Source organism: Aedes aegypti, chromosome 3 (genome assembly GCF_002204515.2).
Source record: "Aedes aegypti strain LVP_AGWG chromosome 3, AaegL5.0 Primary Assembly, whole genome shotgun sequence".
Taxonomy (NCBI): Eukaryota; Metazoa; Arthropoda; class Insecta; order Diptera; family Culicidae; genus Aedes; species Aedes aegypti.
Genome location: NC_035109.1, coordinates 345,038,232 through 345,059,936, shown reverse-complemented (window position 1 = coordinate 345,059,936; position 21,705 = coordinate 345,038,232). Strand labels below are relative to the sequence as shown.

The following is a 21,705-nucleotide window of genomic DNA, read 5'->3' as shown; positions in this document are numbered from 1 at the left end:
GAATGAATGTCTTATCTGTAAGTATTTTTTGTCCGTTATTTTGCAAAAACTATGACTGCATCTAACTACATCAACCGAATAGTTTGGACAAGCATTTTAAACTCTGCTGAGCTTATGTTGACAAGTCTCAAGAATCACTTAGTGCCAATCTCGTTGAGTACGAATTCTACAAGTTCTTTATAGCTACTCTCCCCTACATATCTTTAATACTTGAATATATTGGTATACCATAACAGAAAAGTTCCAAAGCTATGTGAAAGTGTGAAAAATATATACACGAAGGAACGTGTTCTATAAGTGTCTTGTTCTCTATACCACACGTATCACATTCACATAAGCAATTCAGATAAGAAGAAAGAACATTTATGTTTCTATGAGCTGTGTGGGAAACTCGGAGAGATCAATTGATTGAATGAAAAAAACATATCAGCTCTATAGCTCAAATACCCCCTATGCATCAAACAATGTCGTTTGGCCGGATTATAAATTAAAACTTAGTCTTTTTGTTAACATTGCTAATAAGTTTGGTTCTGGAATTTTTATTGTAGTTCTTAAATTTAAAATTCTTTAAGAAAGAGCACACTTAAAATAAATCGCAGTATCCTGTGAAATAAATCACCGAAATTGAACTGTAAACAGTAAAAATACAGATTTTCCTGTGAAATCTACTATTTTTTACCGACGAAATCCGAGAAATCAGCTATTTTACCGGAGAAAATCGGTGAAATCTACTATTTTACCGGAAAAAAATCCGTGGAACAAACCATTTTACTGTAACCCTGTGAAATACTAACGAACAGTTCGGTAAAAGCATTATTTTCACCGAACTTCTGTGGAATCGTGTGACAGCCGCTCTGGCAGGCATGAGCTTCCTTTCGTTTCAGTTTTTGCACACCACTTACAAGCAGTAAAAGCTGGCTTAGTGGTAGCAAGCCTGCTTCCCGATCAGCAGGTCGGGAGTTCGATTCCCGGTCGAACCATTTTCTTGTTTTTCTTTATGATTTTGTTCAACGATTTTACAAATTATTCGGTGATTTTTCACCGAAACTTCAGCTGTTGAGATTACGGTGAAATTTCACCGTAATCCGTAATTTTTTTTAAGAATGAGTGCACTATAAGCTAAAAGTGACTTTCATTGCTTTTTCAAGAGCTGTTTCCTTTTTTCAGGCATAGGCTGTGCTTTCGAGTAATCTATTTATGATTGTTAATCACGTCATAGCTGTTAAGATTTTTATATATTTTTTTCCTTCTTTTAATTATAGGCTATTTTTTGAAGAGACATACTAATTTCAGAACTAAAATCAATTAAAAAAGGCTGGTGTTACTTTTACGAGAATCTTTTTTTTTCAATCATGTGCTGTTCTTTCTATTCATGTCTTAAAAACGATTGCTGATATCATTACTTTAAATCTTTTCACATAAACCTTCTTTTGAAAATTTCCTTTTCTTTCAATTAACTACTTTTGGCAGGGATGTACTGTGCGAGCTGTATAAACGTCATGAACACCATGAATCGTTACTAACGTACTCACTGCAGTTCTCTGTTGAGAGTTATTCATTTTCGGTCAAACAGCATTCGGCCAAATTACACCTTCGGCCAAATGGAGTTCGGCCAAATGACCCGGAACCGCATCGAACATAGTTGAGTACACTAAAGTTTTGTTTTTACGCGATTTATTTTTGCGCGATTTCACGCAGTTTTTTTTTTTGTACGCGGTATCGTGTTAAAAAAACACGTCATTAAAAAAAACGCTATTTCAAAACTGACGACAACAATCTGCTTTTCAGTGCTAAAATGAAAAACGGTGCTTTTCAGTGCTACTAAAACAGTACTTTTCAGTACTATTTTTTCTACTATTGATCCCTTTACGATCCTTGTTTGGACCCGTACCTTCGATTTTTCGTTGGACCCGTTGGCGAAAGCTAGCGGTGGTAATCCTTCTTGGACACCGTCTTGGGAAAAAACCTCTCGAAGGTTACGTCTTTCTCGTTTATTAACTAAACATGGTATCAACAACTAATAAAAGGAAGGGTGAATCTCTGTATTCACTACTTCCTTCCAAAAAATTGGGATTTAAAACTGTCACTAAACGTGGCAAGAATGGAAGAAAGGACGTTTCTCCGGAATGCGAACTTTCTTCCAAGGGTGAAATGAATAATTGTATCGAAATGAGCAATCAGTTTGATGCTCTAGACAAATTTTCCGAACGCCAAACCAAAGCAGCCTCTAGCCCAGGCTCTTTGATACAAGTGAGGAAGCAAAGAGTGCCGCCTATCGTGGTCAGTTGTTCCGAATTTGGGGGATTTAGGCAGGAATCAAGGTTTCCTTCCAAATCGCAAAGAAAGGAGACTGTCGCGTTTTACCGGAAACTCTTAAAGATCGCGAACTTCTTCTCAAACATCTTGAAGAGAAGAAGCACAAATTGCCAAGTACAAAAGTGACTATAAGTCACCTGAAGAGTTCAAAAATGGAATAAATGATTTACTTGGATTTTCCCCAGTCCAAGTAATCATTATGAAAAAGAGAACCCAATCTCAAGAATATAATTTAGTTCACTTTAACAAAAAAGAACTTAATAATATTAGAGCTTTAGAAAAAGCAAAACTTTTGTTCGATGTCCGTGTGACATTGGAACATTTCCAGAAACCTGAAGGAAATTACTCAGTGCCGTTGGTGCCAAAAGTGGGGTCATGGTACATAAAATGGATGCTAAATGCATGATTTGCGGAGGTTCTTCTCACGCTAAGGACGTCTGTCCAGTGAAGTAAGATACCACCAAGTTTATATGCTCGAATTGCGGGGCCAATCATAAGTCAAATTTTTGGGCTTGCTCTAACGATCGTTTCCGGAATTTCCCTGGTAGAGTATCGAACAATACTCATTTTTCAGTTAACGATCGCTTGATTAGGAATCATACCCATTCAGATCATAATCATGCTCATTCACAAACCAATTTTAATCCCTCGGGTAGGCGTTCGAATCTTTTAGGGGTCTATTTTATAAGTCGAGTCGATCAAAATGACTCGAGTGGAGTCACTGTCGACCGAAAAATTCGCTCGACCCAGCTCTGTCACTCGAGTTTTTCGACAGTTGTCACTCCATGTGACTGGATTACTATGGGAGTCGACGGGTGACATCTGAAATATGCATGCTTACTTTGATCGACAATGACTTCAGACGAGTCACATGAATCTGCTCGATTTACAAAATAGACCCCTTAATTTCGAATGTATCTACCCAAGGTAAATCCTTTGCCGATATCGTAGCAGGTAATTTGAACCCCCCCCCCCCCCCCTCTTCCTTATATGAGTACCCATTAGGCCGTCCCTTATTTTTCGATAATGCGAAATGTTGAAAGTTCGTCATCGTAAAGTGCTCGTTTTGGTAAGAAAAAAAAGTAAGAGGTTGTTTCCGAGATACGACCGCCAAGTTGACGTTGGATAACGTTAGCTTCTTCTATTTGCTGGCTTGAGACAGTCACAAACTTATGAAACATTTCTTTTGCTAAAAATCCAATTCATTTTCACATTATTTGTTGCATGTCAATTCTGATTTATTATATACATTGTGTGTTATTATTTTGTGTTAATACAAAATAATCACTTTACATGTATTCAGAAGCTTAGGCGATTATATTGAAGAATTGTTTTTCAAATGTATTAATTCAAAATAACTCTTTTTCATTGATTTTGTGGCCCTGAAAAGGGCCGTTTGGTTTGTTTGTTGGTTGTTTAACACTTCAACACCGATAAAACCGGTCGATGGAAGAAGAAGCCTGAGCGGTAAATCTTGATCTCCAAACCAATATTCCGGGTGAACGTTAGGTCCACGCATGATCCACTAAGATTGGTTGCTTTAGTGGGATCCGAAGCCAGTTTGAGGTTGAAGTACTTCTCCATGAAGTCCGCGAACTCCATGTTTTTCTCTTTGCTCATATCGATGCTGAAGTTGCCTGTCACGATGATTGGCATGGTCTCGTTTTGATACTTGAATAATTTCCGCGCCATGAAGAACTTCTTCTGCTTCTTCATTGTATCCGGGGAAATGTAGAGACAAACCAGTAGTGCCCGACAATTCATTGCAGCTCCTTTGCACGCTTCCGGGATTCACGCTTGTACTTTGTCATCATATGCGACATTTCACTTGTATTGATTTCACAAAACCACTACACGCGTAAAAACTTTCGAAATATTCAAAAGCACTCTTTTGACTACTTACTAGGAATAAACAGAGAAAGAGTTTTGGGTGATCTGTTTGTAGTATGAAAATTATGTCCGTAATAGGGAATGCATCACCAAACTCGCAACTAATCAATGATCATGACTGCGATAATTGACAAGAAAATTATGAATGAAATGGATCACTTGGGAAATGCGACCGTTCCTTATGAATAATCCCAGAGATAATCATTTTCTTTAGTCCTTACATTTAAAAGATGGAAATAATATCCTTAGGGGCCATCCATTTATTACATAAAGGTTCATGGGGGGAGGGGGTTTCAGATTTCTCACGCGCCATACAATTTATATTTTAATTTATTTTTATTTCTATACAAAAATCAGAGGGGCCTGTGTACAAGACCCGATTGCATGACGTTAACTATGCTGCGTCCTCGGAAACAGCCTCAAATTGCCGTATTGTCAATTATTCGTAATAAATCAATTATTGTATGATGCTATGAGATGAATTAAGAGATTATAGCAAGTATGTGGTAAACACATTAGGGAATATTATACAAATAACTCTTTAAAACACATTTGTTGGCTCTGAAAAGGGCCGATTGAATTGTTGAATTTGCGTAACACGGACACATTTTGACGGCGCACTGGTTTCAATCTGCATCGCCCGATGAGATTTGCGGTGCGGATGACGATGTGCGCTTCAACAAGCGGCTTTGGTCGATTTTCTTCAGCCATCTCGTACAAAAGCTTGCCTCTGGTGGTGAGGAGCTGAGCAGGTTTGGAGAAGCTCTTACTAGCTCGAAAGCGAAAACAGAATGAAACCAGATTCAACGAAGGAGGGATGGTTTATACCCTTAGAATAGCAGATGATGCTCCTCCTTTCATATTCATCGTTTTCTTATCTGGGAAATAGGCTATATGAAACTGATGTCTGGGTAAGGGATGTACAGATTAGCATTATGCTGTTATTGCAACCCGACGGTACTGCAGCAGCATCCTCGGAAACAGCCTCAAATTGCCGTATTGTCAATTATTCGTAATCAATAAATTACTGTATGATGTTACGAGATGAATTAAGTGATTATAGCAAGTATGTGGTAAGCACATTAGGGAATATTATACAAATAACTCTTTAAAACACATTTGTTGGCTCTTAAAAGTGCCGATTGAATTGTTGAATTTGCGTAAAACGGACACATTTTGACGGCGCACTGGTTTCAATCCTCCTCGCCCGATGAGATTTGCGGTGCGGATGACGATGTGCGCTTCAACAAGCGGCTTTGGTCGATTTTCTTCAGCCATCTCGTACAAAAGCTTGCCTCTGGTGGTGAGGAGCTGAGCAGGTTTGGAGAAGCTCTTACTAGCTCGAAAGCGAAAACAGAATGAAACCAGATTCAACGAAGGAGGGATGGTTTATACCCTTAGAATAGCAGATGATGCTCCTCCTTTCATTTTCTTCGTTTTCTTATCTGGGAAATAGGCTATATGAAACTGATGTCTGGGTAAGGGATGTACAGATTAGCATTATGCTGTTATTGCAACCCGACGGTACTGCAGCAGCATCCTCGGAAACAGCTTCAAATTGCCGTATTGTCAATTATTCGTAATAAATCAATTATTGTATGATGCTATGAGATGAATTAAGAGATTATAGCAAGTATGTGGTAAACACATTAGGGAATATTATACAAATAACTCTTTAAAACACATTTGTTGGCTCTCAAAAGGGCCGATTGAGTTGTTGAATTTGCGTAACACGGACACATTTTGACGGCGCACTGGTTTCAATCTGCATCGCCCGTTGAGATTTGCGGTGCGGATGACGATGTGCGCTTCAACAAGCGGCTTTGGTCGATTTTCTTCAGCCATCTCGTACAAATAAGGGAATATTACACGGACGGTGACGGCTGTGCCGCTCGATCTAATGAACCAGAATGACTGCGCTAGCCTCCCGCATGGCAATGACAGCGGAGCACTGGCTGGTAGCGACGATTTCTGGCCGAAAACGATTATGCTGGCTGGTGCACTCAAATGAGCGGCTTCAGTTGCTGCGGCTCCGAAATGCGTGGTTCTTCGGTTCTAATGCGTGTTGTATTCGCGTCCTATTGAAAACTGAACTGAGGACGCGAATGACTCTCGAAATTTGCTCGCCGACCGTGTTAACAGTCTGACGGCAAAAAGAAGAATGAGGGAAGAAGCAGGGTGCGGTGCGCTTTTATAGTGGGAAGCGGAACCGAAAAATGTGCTTGAACGTGATTGGTTAGATAAGAAAGGGGTCAACGTTTTACGATATTTCAATAGTTTGTTGCTAATAATCAATAGTGTCCTCCATTTGGAGATAAATTTCCAATCGATTCATGGATAAATATTGAAAATCTATCGATAAATGACTGAGTTATTAGCGGTCAAAACCTGACCATTTTTCGTTACATGCTCAATTTTTCGTTTTTCTGAATTGTACCCCCATATGTTGCCGTAAGACGTTATCCAACGTCAAAAAATCTGGTAAAAATTTGAAGTCCGTACGTGAACGCTAAGTGGTCCCCCAACGACCCTAAAGGTATTGGGTGTAGATGACCCCGTGCGCCAAATTAAGCTCGCTGCTCTAGTGTACGCAACATGAGTACGAATAGCCACTAGTAACAAATTGATAATCAGCATATAATTTGAGGTTAAATAATATTTTATACTGTGGATATCTTCATAACACTGCACGCTGACATAAAATTCATAACTTCAAAGGGATCGTTCAAATATTACGAAACGCGACAGGGGGAGGGAGGAAGTCTTCCGTAGTGTTACGGTCCACACAAAAATTTTAATTTTTCCATACAAAAGTTGTTATGTGCTAGAGGGAGAGGGTCTAAAATTGGCAAATTTTGCGTTACGTAATATTTGAATCATCCCAAAGAAAACAAACTTCTATGCTAATTATCAACGGGCGCAGAACAATTTGTTATTGGTGGCATTTCATACTCATGCTGCGTGCACTAGAGCAGCGAGCTCGATTTTGCGCACGGGGTCATCTACTCCTAATACCTTCAGGTCCGTTGGGGGACCACTTAGCGTCCATGTACGGACTTTAAATTTTTACCTGATTTTTTTCTTACCAAAACGAGCACTTTACTATGACGAACTTATAACATTTCGCATTTTCGTAAAATAAGGGACGGCCTAGTACCCATTCTACTTGTTTCAAATCAAATGAAAAAAAAAAACCCTACCGCCACAGGTTACATCTACTCCGCCTCTTCGTCTACCGAAAACTCTAACGGAAAATCATCAAATGTATCCACTTTAAGTGATATGTCTGACTCTGATTTTAATTTTCTAACTGAACAATTGAATCTAAAGATTGATGCAATGTTCAAAGCCACCACTATGACTGAAGCAGTCCAATTTGGTGTAAAATTTACTTATCAAATTGTTTTTGGATTACGTTTTTCTAATGGATCCAAATAATAATTTAATTATTTAAAATTGGAATGCTCGTTCTCTGAATGGTAAAGAGGACGAGCTGTTTAATTTTCTTACAGCTAATAACGTGCATATAGCAGTTATTACTGAAACGTATTAAAAACCTGGATCTAAACTCAAAAGAGATCCTAACTTCTTTGTTTATCGTAATGATCGACTTGATGGGGCATGTGGGGGAGTTGCAATTATCATTCATAGGCGTATAAAACATCAACTGTTTTCGTCATTTGAAACTGAAGTTTTTGAAACTTTAGGTGTTTCAGTTGAAACACAGCTTGGTAAATATACTTTCATAGCTGCCTATTTGCCTTTTCAATGCTCTGGACAGCAAGTTAATTTGCTCCAAACTGACTTGCAAAAATTGACTCGCAATAAATCAAAAAAAAATTGTCATTGATGACTTTAATGCCAAACATCGGTCATGGAATAATTCTCAAAGTAATTCCAACAAGCAAACAAAAATAATGTTAGAATGTAATCACCTGGTGCCAACACACGGTATTAGGGCACGGTTGCTTATGTGTTCCAAATACCATGTTTCAGTTATAATTCCAAAATGGCTAAGTGAAATATATATTTTATTTCCCGAATCAATCATGCAAACCTCAATACGTTGTTTGATACAATATATTTATTTTTGATGCGCTTCGTTCGTTCAATAGAGAGATGTTTCAAAATGTGACCCGGCAGTCGTGGCCAGATGCACGGTATTTGGAACACTGGTATGTTTACCAACAGCAACTGTAACTATGGTAAAAATTCTCAAATCATTTTTTTTATGCAAAGTTTATAAAACGGTCTACTATATAAAACTTAAAAAACTTCAAAATAATCATACATTATTTTTATCTGATCGATTCAAACTTGAGTTTTTTTAACCTCACGGTAATAGAGCATGTCACAGTATACACTCCCGTGCAAAAGCTTGGGTTCACCCCCTAAAAAACATGCAAAAGTGTTCAGTCCATATCTCTGAGATTACACGTCCAATTGAAACTCTCTAAGCCGCATTCGAAAGGCAAAGAGGTATTCTTACTTCGTATGTATTTTTCCAAAAACATTTTTTGAAGTTTGTATACAACATTTTAACTTGCAAGATGTGACATTTTTCATAAAACACACTGAAAAAACATTTGTAATTTCCTCAGCACTGGATCGACCAAAATTTTAAAACAAGGTGTCACTAGAATCGTAATATTATATTCTTTGAAGAGCACTCACGAAATTTTTGCGGATAAATCTGAAAACTATTCAACATCATTGAAACAGTCATTCAAGTAATCGTGCAAAAGTTGGGGTTCACTCCTCAATATGATGCAAATCGTGCAAAAGTTTGGGTTCACGCAATTTTTTTTTTTTTTTTTTTCAATATCTCAGCTATTTTTCAACCGATTTTATTCAATTCATAGCTTTTTCAAACGCAAAAATAGCGCGTACATGATTGGTTTGATATTTCACAGATTTTTCGTGTTTTTTGTAAGTTCAGGTGTACCCAAACTTTTGCACGATGACTTGAATGACTGTTTCATTAATTTTGAATAGTTTTCAGATTTTTCCGCACAAATTTCGAGAGCGCTCTTCAGAGAATATAAGATTATGATTCTAATGACACCTTATCCAATGCTGAGGAAATTACAAATGTTTTTTTTTTCAGTGTGTTTTTTGAAAAATGTCGCAACTTAAAAATTTAGTATAAAAAATTCAAAAAATGTTTTTTTGGAAAAATACATACGAAGTAAGAATAACTCTTTGCCTTTCAAATGCGGCTTAGAGAGTTTCAATTGGACGTGTAATCGCAGAGATATGGACACTTTTGTATGTTTTTAGGGGGTGAACCCAAACTTATGCACGGGAGTTTATATGAAACATACACTGATAGGCAAAATAAAGTGCCCACCTTACCAGTTTTCGAATTTCTCTCATTGATTTGGTTCAAATTAAAGTTAAAACAGTTAAATCTTTTTTGATATTTCATTTTTGATATTCTTTTAAAGTTGCACTTACGAAATTTTGATAAAAAGAGAATTTTACTCAAAGAAAACCAAAATCAATTTGTATTGAAAAAAAAAGTGCCCACTTCCTTCTTGACCTCAGAAAAGATGATTTAAGAAAAATAAAAAGCAATTTTATAGTTAATGTGTCCTCCTTTGGCCTTAAGGACTTGCTGGAGGCGCTTCGGCATGCTTTTCATCAGGTTTTGTTGGTGTTGTGGATCTAGTTCTTCCCAGGCGCGCTCCAAGGCTTCAAAATAATTATTTTTGTTGGTAACACCAGTTTTGTCAACCCTAGCATCGAGAATCGCCCACAAATTCTCGATGGGGTAGAGGTCTGGGCTTTGTGGCCATTCCAGCGGTTTAATCCGACAAGACCGGAAGAAAGGCTTGGTCTTCTTGGCAGTATGCTTCGGGTCGTTGTTCTAGAGAAATATGAATTTCTCTTCAAGGCCCGTCTGGATCAGCGAAACCTCCAGATTTTCCCGCAAGATGTTGATGTAGGAATCTGCCGTCATTTTTCCGTCGATTTTAACGGGGCTTCCTACTCCATTCCATGAAAAACACCCCCAGACCATCACATTTCCTCCTCCATGCTTCACCGTTCCTTGGATGTGGCGCTCTGCACCACACACGAGCCCGCCGCTTTCGGTTAGACAGCTCGAGCTTCAGGAGCGCCACATCCAAGGAACGGTGACGCATGGAGGTGTAATGTGATGAAATGTGATGGTCTGGGGGTGTTTTTCATGGAGTGGAGTAGGAAGCCTCGTGAAATTCGACGGAATAATGACGGCAGATTCCTACATCAACATCTTGCGGGAAAATCTGGAGGTTTCGCTGATCCAGACGGACCTTGAAGAGAAATTCATATTTCTCTAGAACAACGACCCGAAGCATACTGCCAAGAAGACCAAGCTTTTCTTCCGGTCTTGTCGGATTAAACCGCTGGAATGGCCTCCAGAAAGCTCGGACCTCAACCCCATCGAAAATTTGTAGGCGATTCTCGATGCTAGGGTTGACAAAACTGGTGTTACCAACAAAATTAATTATTTTGAAGCCTTGGAGCGCGCCTGGGAACAACTAGATCCACAACACCAACAAAACCTGACGAAAAGCATCCCGAAGCACCTCCAGCAAGTCCTTAAGGCCAAAGGAGGACACGTTAACTATAAAATTTCTTTTTATTTTTCTTAAATCATCTTTTCTGGGGCCAAGAAGGAAGTGGGCACTTATTTTTGTCACTACTTTTTTTCAATACAAATTGATTTTCTTTTTCTTTGAGTAAAACTCTTTTTATTATCAAATTTTCGTAAGTGCAACTTTAAAAGAATATCAAAAATAAAATATCAAAAAATTTAAGTGTGTTAACTTTAATTTGAACCAAATCAATGAGAGAAATTCGAAAACTGGTAAGGTGGGCACTTTATTTTGCCTATCAGTGTATATTGACTCTAATCTTGATGTTAACATTTCTTTACAAACAAAACTTGATATTGACAATGCTCTTGATACTTTAACAAATTCCATTGTTGAAGCCAGGAGCATTGCATCCGCATTGGATCCGTCTTAAAATCGTGAGGAGAAGGTAATTTCAACGCACTCGCAATCCTGCTATGAAATTTTTCACCGAAGAAAGTATAATTTTATATTGAACTATAATTATAAGAAAGGCAGGGGCCTTTCATAGCCCAGTAGTTAGAGCCCGCGGCTACAAAGCAATGCCATGCTGAAGGTATCTGGGTTCGATCCACGGTAATGGAAATTTCCTTGACTTTCCTGGGCATAGAGTATCATCGTACTTGCCACACGATACACGAATGCGAAAATGGCAACTTTGGCAAAGAAAGCTCTAAGTTGATTACTGTGGAAGAGCCCTTAGAACACTAAGCTGAGAAGCAAGCTTTGTCGCTGTGGGGACGTAGTGCCAAAAAGGAGAAGAATTACTCTAAGGCACGTAATATTTTCAAGAAAATTATTCTAGAAAACTAATTTCAAGATATTTGAGAAAAATACATGCGCAAACAAAAAAATCATAGTAACATGCTAAACATGTTAAAAAACATGTTAATTTTTTTTACAAATCTAACCTCGAAATTCCATTATTATTCACAAATCGGTTTATTACCAAAATAAAGTTACAGCCTTCAAAGTGAGCTGAGGTCATATTGACCCCAAAAGACAGACAAAGAGTTAACATTACATAGGCATCAAACCAAAACGGGTTTATTTTTTTCTGAATCGATTCTTATTCATTTATTGTTCGCTCTGACCCTACTTCCCAAAACAAGTCCAGTGAAGGAATTGGTTACGTCAGATCGCAAATCATGATTCGTGGGTACTGAGCGTCGTAAGACAAAGTATCAATATCAGCAATCGACAGACTGGATGTATTCTGCACACAATGCACTGGAAGTTGACCTTTCCGACCGCAAAGTCTACAATCGAACCTATTCTTTGTTCAAGTTTGCAACCGATAGATCGATAACTTGCCACATCACTCAGGCAGTACAGCAATTGTGTGCACTGTGCAGAGGCAGTAGCGGTCATTAGGCGTTTCACAACAATTACGTTTATTCATCGACAACCTACGACTTCCTCGAAGCATTCATGCATTTTCCACTCGATAAACATTGCCACTCTAAGTACTCTGCCAGAGGGGATCGAAACGTGCAGACAGTTCTAAGCAGCAAAAACCACCCATCTATGCCTTCCTCTAAAGCCGCTCCTAATCTAGCTCCGTTCTCCAGACGCCCATAGGCCGACTGGGTTACCGGTAGCCGGTGTAGAACCACAAAGAATAACTTTCAATCGGTTTAAAGCAGGACTGTCCAACCTTTTCAAACCGCGGATCAAATTTTATAAGTGCACAAGCAATTTCAATATTTTCGTAAAATCGAACAAAATTTAGTCAGTGAAACAAGATTTCTTTTGAAATTATCGAAAAAAAGATTATTGGTACAAAGCATCCTGCTCAGGATTCTAAGCTTCTATGATGAAGCTTACCTAATCTAGCTCAGGATTTTTAATAAATCGTGCCTTGGGCCTTGTGGGAATAGTTTCTACCTTGTTTTATCTGATACGAGTTATATGAGAATCACGCTGTGGATTTTCAAGACATTGTCCCCAAGATTTCATTACAACCTCGAACAAGATTTATTTAAAAATCCTGTTCTGAAAACGTAAGAATACTGTCTAGGAGTTTGTGATATTCTTGCACAAAATTTCGTTAGAAATTTGTACTGTTTTTGTTCGAGCTGATCCACTGCGACTAGTTTTTTTTTGTAGATTTTGTCCTAACCGTTTATTTTATAAAGTGGACATCTTGTGCTAGTTGTGTCTTTTTAATTTATCAATGAAATCATAATCGGTTTCTGTACGTCGTTTAACTAATATTGGGGGAATAAAAGATCCTCCAAATTAGAATAAATAAAAAGGTTTTTGAAGGTCATCAAAACCATTGATTCTTTGAGATAGGCTGAAAAACTTAGCAATCCATTTTCTAATTTTCAAAAAGCTTAATTTGGTACATTACCATTCAATTCCGCTAGAGTTTGTATCCTTTGACAGATACGCGTATTTCAACCTCAACCGTCTTCAGTGTCATTTACTAGACTCGACTCGTCTAGTACACGACAAGAAGCTTATTTTGGAAGGTAGAAGGTCCGCTATTCCACTAATTCCAAATCGCTTACTTCTTAGCTGGCTAAAAATAAGCACTTGAACTCGAGAAAATCTCATCTTATGAAGAAGACTAGCCTCAGACATTAATAGAGTCATTTTTCCACTTCCTCCTCATCATCTAGAACAAGAGTTAAAGGCTTGGTACTCTTTTATATTCTTCCGACCGTAACTTATAAGTATTAACAAAAACAGCTACAACAAGAGTATAATATGGTAAATCTTAACCCCGTAACGCGTCACGAAAAGGTATTACCGATAAAAGGTCAGAAATTTACTTCGAATTACCGTGCGGGATCGGAATCCGTACACCAAATAAATTATTCTAAACCCGTCTCCTTCATACAAAACGCCTACTATTTGTATGAAGTGTACGGATTTTGAGCCTGTACGGTTTTCGGTTCCCCACTGTAGATTAAATTTCCGTTCTGATTTTTTTTTTTGGAAATTTATCGATTATATTCATGGCTGTGATTTTTTGAAATGGAACATTGTGTGAGTATCTTATGGGGCCCAGATAGCCGTAGCGGTAAACGCGCAGCTATTCAGCAAGACCAAGCTGAGCGTCGTGGTCTCGAATCCCACCGGTCGAGGATCTTTTCGGGTTAGAAATTTTCTCGACTTCCCAAGGCATAGAGTATCTTCGTACCGGCCACACGATATACACATGCTGATGCATATACAAGCTGAGAATCAGGCTTTGTACCAGTTGGGACGTAACGCCAGAAAGAAGAAGAAGTGAGTATCTTATCAAAGTTTTTCGTAAAAAAAAACATGCCCTGAATCTTGTGAAAATCCTGCCCAAGATTTTGTAGAAATCTTCCAAACACTCCCCCACAGGTTTTAACAAAAATCCCTTTCACTATTGTTCAAATTGTATACGCATAATTTAGTGAGATTCTTGTCGATCAATTCAGCTCATTCAGAATTTAGTTGAGTGTACCAAATAGTGAAGAAAGTCTTTATTTTGAATTCAATCGATTAAACTCATTTGTTTAATCAAGAAAATTTAGAGAACTCGACATGAATAATGTAATAGATTATAAAGCTTAAATATTTTAGAGAAACTTAAAGTAGATTGGCGTAGCTTGTATATTTTAATTCCGTCCTAAATGCTTATCTTTGACAGATACGCGTATTTCGACTACCACTTGCAGTCTTCTTCAGTGTCAGTTACTTATGAAATATTTTGCTTGAAATTGAATCACTAGCTCAAATAACTAGCTTGGGTAAATTCAATATCTTTAAGTTGGTAGAATGGTCACTGGTCAAAATGGATATGTCTTCAAATAATTCTTCGCGAGCCGGATGTGGCCCGCGAGCCGTACATTTGGTAATCCTGGTTTAAAGTCTGCAGTTTTTCCCATAGATACCGGTCGTTCGAAACTTGTTGCTAGAGAGTGAAATATACACGTCTACACATCTATACAAACTAGGCACAAACCCACACCCGGCAAATATCAAATTACCATCAACAATACACTAGAATGCTCTCGTGTTACGATTATAGCTCATTAGTTTCGTTTTCTGTTGTCGCTTTCTATCCGCAGGTGACAGTCTGCATTGTTCTCCACTGGACCGGGCCTACAAAAGCATAGCACTAGCACACTATCCGGAGCACGTGGCGTGGAACCCGTTCGATGCACATGGGATCTGTATGCTTTCCCTACCACAGGGCTTGCGGTTTCGTACGCAGAAACACAATATAGAGCCACGGTTTCACGCGTTTGCCACCACCCGAGAGGACGGCAAGCGGTGCTACGGGTTCAGCTTGGTGTTCTACGAAGAAGTTCGCAGCCGGGATATTTGCAATGCCATGCACACGCTCCAATCGATGTTCATCACGGAGCTTTCCACTTCGCAACAACCTCCCCCCGGAACTCTGCGACGGGTCAAGGAAAATCCCGTCAGTCGATCCTTGCCGCGACAGTTTAAGATAGCCGCACAAGCCCACACGTCTGCACTTAGCTATTATGATATTACCAAGGATAAACTGTTTGTTGCGAAAAGCATTTCGCTCGTCTGTCAGGTGCCGTACGCTCACGTTGCTGAGCTATTTCTTAGGAATCTCTACAAGTAAGAAGCTAGAAAAATATTATTTCTATTTTGCTCACAACTTCGTTATTTTTGCAGGTGTCTTCCCCGCCACCCCGGTGCTCGGCTCAGCCTGGAGAGCTACGTGTACAACATCCTGTACGAAGTGTCCACTCCTCCGCCAGGGAAGTCCATACGGATATACATACCGCCGGATGACCCTCATCTACCTCCCATAGCGACAATCCTGCAACGACCTGCCCTAAAAGATGAACTACCCTTTATGGATTTCCCGCTGAGACTGTTGTTCACTTACCTGAGCGTGGACTGCGTCATCCAGCTGTTCACCTGTGTGCTCCTCGAAAACCAAGTACTCCTCCGATCTTCCGACTACCAGAAGCTCACCATAATAGCAGAATGCATAACATCGCTGCTATTTCCCTTCCAATGGCAACACGTTTACGCACCGATCCTCCCCGCTTCTCTCCATCACTTCTTGGACGCCCCAGTTCCATTCGTGATGGGCCTACATTCCGATTCCGACAACAGCATCCGCATCGGAAGTGAAGCCAATCTCTGCTACGTAGACGTAGACAAAAAATCAGTACAGCTCCCAGAAGAGTTGCCGGCCTTTCCTCATCGGCACGACTTCATCGCAGAAATCACGGCCGTTCTCGACAAGTATCAAGTACCTCGGGATCGCTCCCTGGACCCGCCCTCCATTCTTAGTCCAAAGAATCTCCTCAAAGACCACGATATGATGACAACGAGCTGCACGCTACCATCGGGAATGCACGTCCGACGAAAGCACTCACTGCACGACGTTCTGGACTGGGACCGACCAAACTCTCCGGACATACCACTTCCACCGACGGCCGTTCCCGCTCGGCCGGACGTCCGTCAGCGAATCGTGGATATTGTACGGCGCAGCGGGGGCGACGAGGTCGATTCCGGTACCAACGAAGTCATGCCCAGCGCCAAGCAAAAGCAACCCCTCAGCACCCTGGAACAGTACTACGAAGATCTGAGACTGAACAACTCGGTCCGGGAGATTTTCCTCAACCGGTTCGTGCAGATGTTTGCCGCGTACGAGCACTTTGTGATTTTACCGAACCAGGTGAGTGGTGAGCTTGGGTGTTGACTGTTTTGATGACATGAATGTAATTCTTCCGGAACGAAAATGAGTTAAGGTACCGTGGGGCAAGTGGGTAATGAATTTTGCATAGTTAGGATTCATCAAATTCTAGAGACCTTAAATTAAAACAAATGAGGTCGCGTATATTTTTTCGCTTGACTTCCACCAAATATAAGCAGTATACTGGAATTGATTTTTATATAAAATTGAAGAAAAAAATACAGAAAAAGTTTTTCAAAAAAGTTTCCTTACTTTTCACTTGCCCCACAGGTGGGGCAAGTGAAAAGTTTATTGTTTTGGACAATAAATCCAAAAACTAACAGTTACATTCACGATTTCTATTACTTTTAACATTTGGTAAGGCGTCCCAATGAACAATAGCATAAGTAACATGTATACAAAAAAAAATATTCTTGTTACTTGAATTTTCTTCTGTTCAGTTATGTTTGTTGAAATGATTCGACAACATTATAACTGCCACATTTCCAATGTTAGTTCTTACATCATGGGACAGCAATTGCATTTCTGCTCTGTAGATTTTCCACCGCTCGTTATTTGCTTTTTTTTTAAGAAAATCGTATATGACGTCGGATAACTCTTCTAAAGAAATCAAACGGAACCCTTCAATAAAGTATATAGCAACTTTTTTATGTGGATACACCTATATCCCATTTTTATGTTTTGAACTAGCTTTACATAGACATTCCACGAGATTTCCGTTCGTACTCTTATATTGGAACTTTTCAATCAACGTCTTCCTTTTAATCGGCTGTCCAAAATAAACATATTAATATCGTAATATTTGGCAACCTTATTTTTAGAGATGTTCCATGATTTGACCATGATAATAGCATTTAACGCTTTGAGTATGGTGTTTCTTGAATTATAAGCACGTTCTGTTGTTTAATGATAATTGCGAACCTTGTATACTTATAACTACCTAGAGAGAAAACACAAATTCAATCTCTAATGAGAAACTTTTTACTTACCCCACGTGATTGGAAAATTGACGGTGTTTCAATTTAGTTATTTTTAGGTCTATGTCGAATTAAATCTAAAACTTTTTTTATTGCAGTTTAAAATTGTCAGAGGGGACAACTCTGAAGTGGTACAGAATATTTTTTCCGTTACTTTTTTCCACTGAAAATATTAAAATAAGATTGCACACCGCCAACTTGTTACGGAGTACCAGTTAACAGGTTAACAATCTTTCGCTCTATTATGCATCAATGGTTGAGAAATCTCAGGAATCTCTTACCTACCGTAATGTTCTGAATGTCCTCAACGGTTTACGCATGATTTTGAAACGTTAATTCATATATTCAGTATAATATACACATTATTTTCACTTACCCCATTTACCCACTTGCCCCGCGGTACCTTATACTGTTAAGTGCAGATGTTCAGTTTGTCTTAGAGTTTCTTGATGCGATAGTTTGCGTAGAAACATCAGCGCAGAGTACCGTTCGGTTTCTGTTTCTAGAGTAACACAATGTTTTAAGATGGCATTCATCTTCTTCTTTTTCTTGGCATTAATGTCCTCACTGGGACAGAGCATGCTTCCACAGTTATTAACTGAGAACTTTCTTTGCCAATGTTGCCATTTTCGCCTTCGTATATCGTGTGGCAGGTACGATGATACTCTATGCCCAGGGAAGTCAAGGAAAGTTCCATTACGAAAAGATCCTAGACCGACCGGAAATCGAACCCAGACACCTTCAGTATGGCTTTGCTTTGTAGCCGCGGACTCTAACCACTCGGCTAAGAATGGCCCATATGATGGCATTCATATTAATATGTAATATAATAGTTGCATGATGAAAAATGCATTGAACGATTCTCGTAATCTACAAAAACAGGTTTTAGCTAAGGCTCTCACCAGGAAACCAGCTTTAGGGAACCGTCTCGAAATTTTACAAGAAAGTAATTTGGTGCTTCCCTTCGATTTCTATTTTTTTAGTCCTGGTTTCTGCCTTGTATAACTCTATGAATTCCTGCAGGTATTTTTCCAAAAAAATCTGCATTAGTTGGTTCGAAAACTTTTTGAAGAATTTGCAATTAGAGTCTAGTCTCGTTATGAAGTTCTTTCAGAGATTCTTCCAAGAGTTCACACTGATTCTATTCAGATAATAGAATCCCTTATAAAATATTTCCATGCATCAATTATTGGATTCATACGAGATTTGTTTCACGGATTACATCAAAGATTAACCAGCAATTATTCCAATTATGGAAGATTCCATCGAATATTTAGCTTCTTCACATGATTTTTAATAAAAAAAAAATCAAAGTACCATGAGTGCACCAATAGCCCGCTCATGTCCCTATTAACTATTACCGCTCACTTTTGTGCAAAAATGCAAACTTTTTCGCACGGATATCGGACAATATTCAAATGAAGTCACGACCTTATTTTCATTTGTTTCAATAATTCTTTATATCAGAACAACAAGATCTTGCAAGCGGTTATTGGATCAGTAGGTAATTCTATGTGTTCCAATTACCGCTGATGCAAAAAACAGGAATAAATTTCTGTCAAAAGTGATTTAAATTAGAAAATTTAACTACACTATACAAATTCTTTTGTTGAGTAAGAATTTTTACAATATTTGTTTATATAAAAATAATACAGCTATGGAAGCCTCCCCTGGCCGAAAAGCTATGAATTATTCCATGTTTGGATTTATAGAATCCAACAAAAATAGTCCGTTCGAGAATCCCCAACGTGATCCTCCCTTGTAAGTATCCAAACAGAATTCTTACAGGAATTTCCTTAGTAATATCCCGGCGAAATCCTTTAAGAATTCCTTTAGGAATGCAGCGTAACTCGGAAGAGTTTGCGAAAGAAAAGTTGTTTAAGATGAATTGCAGCAGTTGATACGTAAAGAACTGGTCGACATATTAATGGAGGATTTCCCAGGATTATTCCTGAGGGAATTTTTTTAAGTAATTCCTAATCCATGAGAAAGTTTTTGCAGCAATCACTACAAAAATGACAAAGAAATACAGGGAAAACCACATTGGCGTAGGAACAGGGGGAAGCCCCCCCAGAATCATCCAGGCCCTTCAGAGTTCTGGACGATAATGAATATTAAAATAAAATTACATTATCTTAAAGTGAAGAAAAATCCTATATGACTCTTATATGACAAATTTATATGATCCTTTTTGAAAAAAAAAATAATAAGTAGTTAGTTCGTTTCCCATTTAGTACAATAATAGTGGGGAAACCTCCCTTTTAGTACACAGCGTCGGCGTGGCTGTTCTGACTTCGATCAATCGCGCAAACCAGCTTGTTGTTGTGTGCGATAAATGCAATTATTAGTCATCTCCGTTGTAAAAAATACCGTGATACAAAAAAACGTCAATATTCTGGGAATTCAATTCCCTAAATTTAAATTTACTGAATGATACACACAATGCATAGAATGCACTAAGGTAATCCAAACATTCATTATAACTCGTATGATATCCGACAAAACTTATTGAAAACAGGTAAAGTTACTAAAGAATTTTTTTAGACTATAGTGATAATTTCTGGTGAAAGATAAGGTTTAATTCATAACAGGAAGGAATTTCAATTTGCCTCAGATTTTTTAAGATGGATGGCAAAAATTTAACCATGTGTGTAAATGTCCATCAATTAATTTATCTATTTGATAAATTTCCAACCGATTTGTAGCAAAATTTTTGAAGCCGCCCTTCGATATTCCTTGAAGAATTTTATCGTTATCAAATTCCTTCAGGAATATTGGAAGCAGGCTTCTAAACTTTAGCAAAAAATCTCTTGGAAATTAAAATAATATTGTGAGATTTGTCCATCAACGACCATTCGTTCTATGTATACTTTTTATCCACAAATCGATTCCGGAATATGTTCCCGGAATCAACTACAAAAAACTTAACCTTTCAAAAGTTCAATTTCCTGTAAAAATTAATTGTTTTGGTCAAAACTTATACTAAGTTTATCTGAAAGTTTTACTGGAAATTTATCTTAAATTCTTTGAAATATTTTTTTCCAAACATTCTATTATAAACTCTTTTGAAGTCCTTCAGATTTGTTCCAAAATACACCTTGCATTGCGTTAGAAATTTTTATATGGCTTCTTTTTTTAATTATCTACGAAAAATGTTTTCGAAATGTCTCTTGCTTTCGAATCTTCAGAGTAAATTTGATCAAAACCCCCATGAGTACTTTTGCTTCCGAAATTAACACAGCGGTAAATTTAGTAAAATAACTGGGATGGGGGAATGGATTTGGCAAGATATTGATAAAGAAATTAGTAAGGATCATCCTTACAACATTTCTTTAAAAATAGTTTTATCAATTATTGGTAATATCCTTATTCTGATATTGAATTCTTGTTGAAATCCTAAAGGCTTTCTGGCAGAATTCTGGGGAATCCAGCGGTCAATAAGATTTCAATGATAATTTTTAAAGAAGATTCTGACGGAACTGTTTGAGATTAAACACCCGGATCAATTTGGAGGGATTTTATACGTGTTTGTCGACTTTTCGCAAAGTGCGTGTACTCAGTACACTAGGGCGACTGACGGTGGGTTAACAAGATTCTTAGAAGAACCGCTAGTGCTGTGCAAAGAAAAAATCTTTGGAAAATACTTGAATGGATCTCTGGTACATTTGTTGGAAAAATCCTAAGACGACACCCCAGGAAGTCCTTGGACGAATTGTTCGGGAAATTTTAAAGTATTTTTGCGGAAGAGTTTTTGGAAATAACAGACGCTAGACACTTTATAAAAACGTTTGGTTTTTTTTTTAAAGACACTGACACGTTAATGCTTTATGCCCTTTGAAGGAAGCACCACACTAGACAACGGACAAGCAAGCAACGCCCAGTGGCACAGTCGGAAAACAGTCCTAACGAAAAGTTAAGCGGCCTGAGGCGGGAATCGAACCCACACTCCCTAGCACGATGCGGCTAAATGCCTGGTGACACTAACCGCACGGCTACGAAGGCCACAAATTAATTTTTATTAGCTTAGAATTTTTGAAGAAATTTTAAAATATTATGTTCGTGACAGTTTTCAAGGAATGCGAGGAGCAACATCAAATTGGTTCTTAGAAAAATCTAATGAAAAACTTAGAGAATTGTCTGTGAAAAAAGATAGATCTGCGTAGGAATGGCTAAGAACATTTCCCCAAACATAAGCATTGATGACTACACAATTCGTAGTTGCTACTCCGTG

At 38.3% G+C, this 21,705-nt stretch overlaps 1 protein-coding gene across 7 annotated transcripts in view; it reads left to right on the top strand.

Annotated features, from left to right (window-relative positions):
- LOC5572083 (DENN domain-containing protein 5A) overlaps window positions 1–21,705 on the top strand; it is a 123,513-nt gene that overhangs the window by 82,992 nt on the left and 18,816 nt on the right. For all 7 annotated transcript variants that reach the window (XM_021852238.1, XM_021852237.1, XM_021852239.1 and 4 more), the window contains 2 exons: window positions 14,879–15,404; window positions 15,462–16,479. In XM_021852238.1, coding sequence (XP_021707930.1) covers window positions 14,879–15,404; window positions 15,462–16,479 — 1,544 coding nt within the window. The remainder of the gene's footprint in view (window positions 1–14,878; window positions 15,405–15,461; window positions 16,480–21,705) is intronic.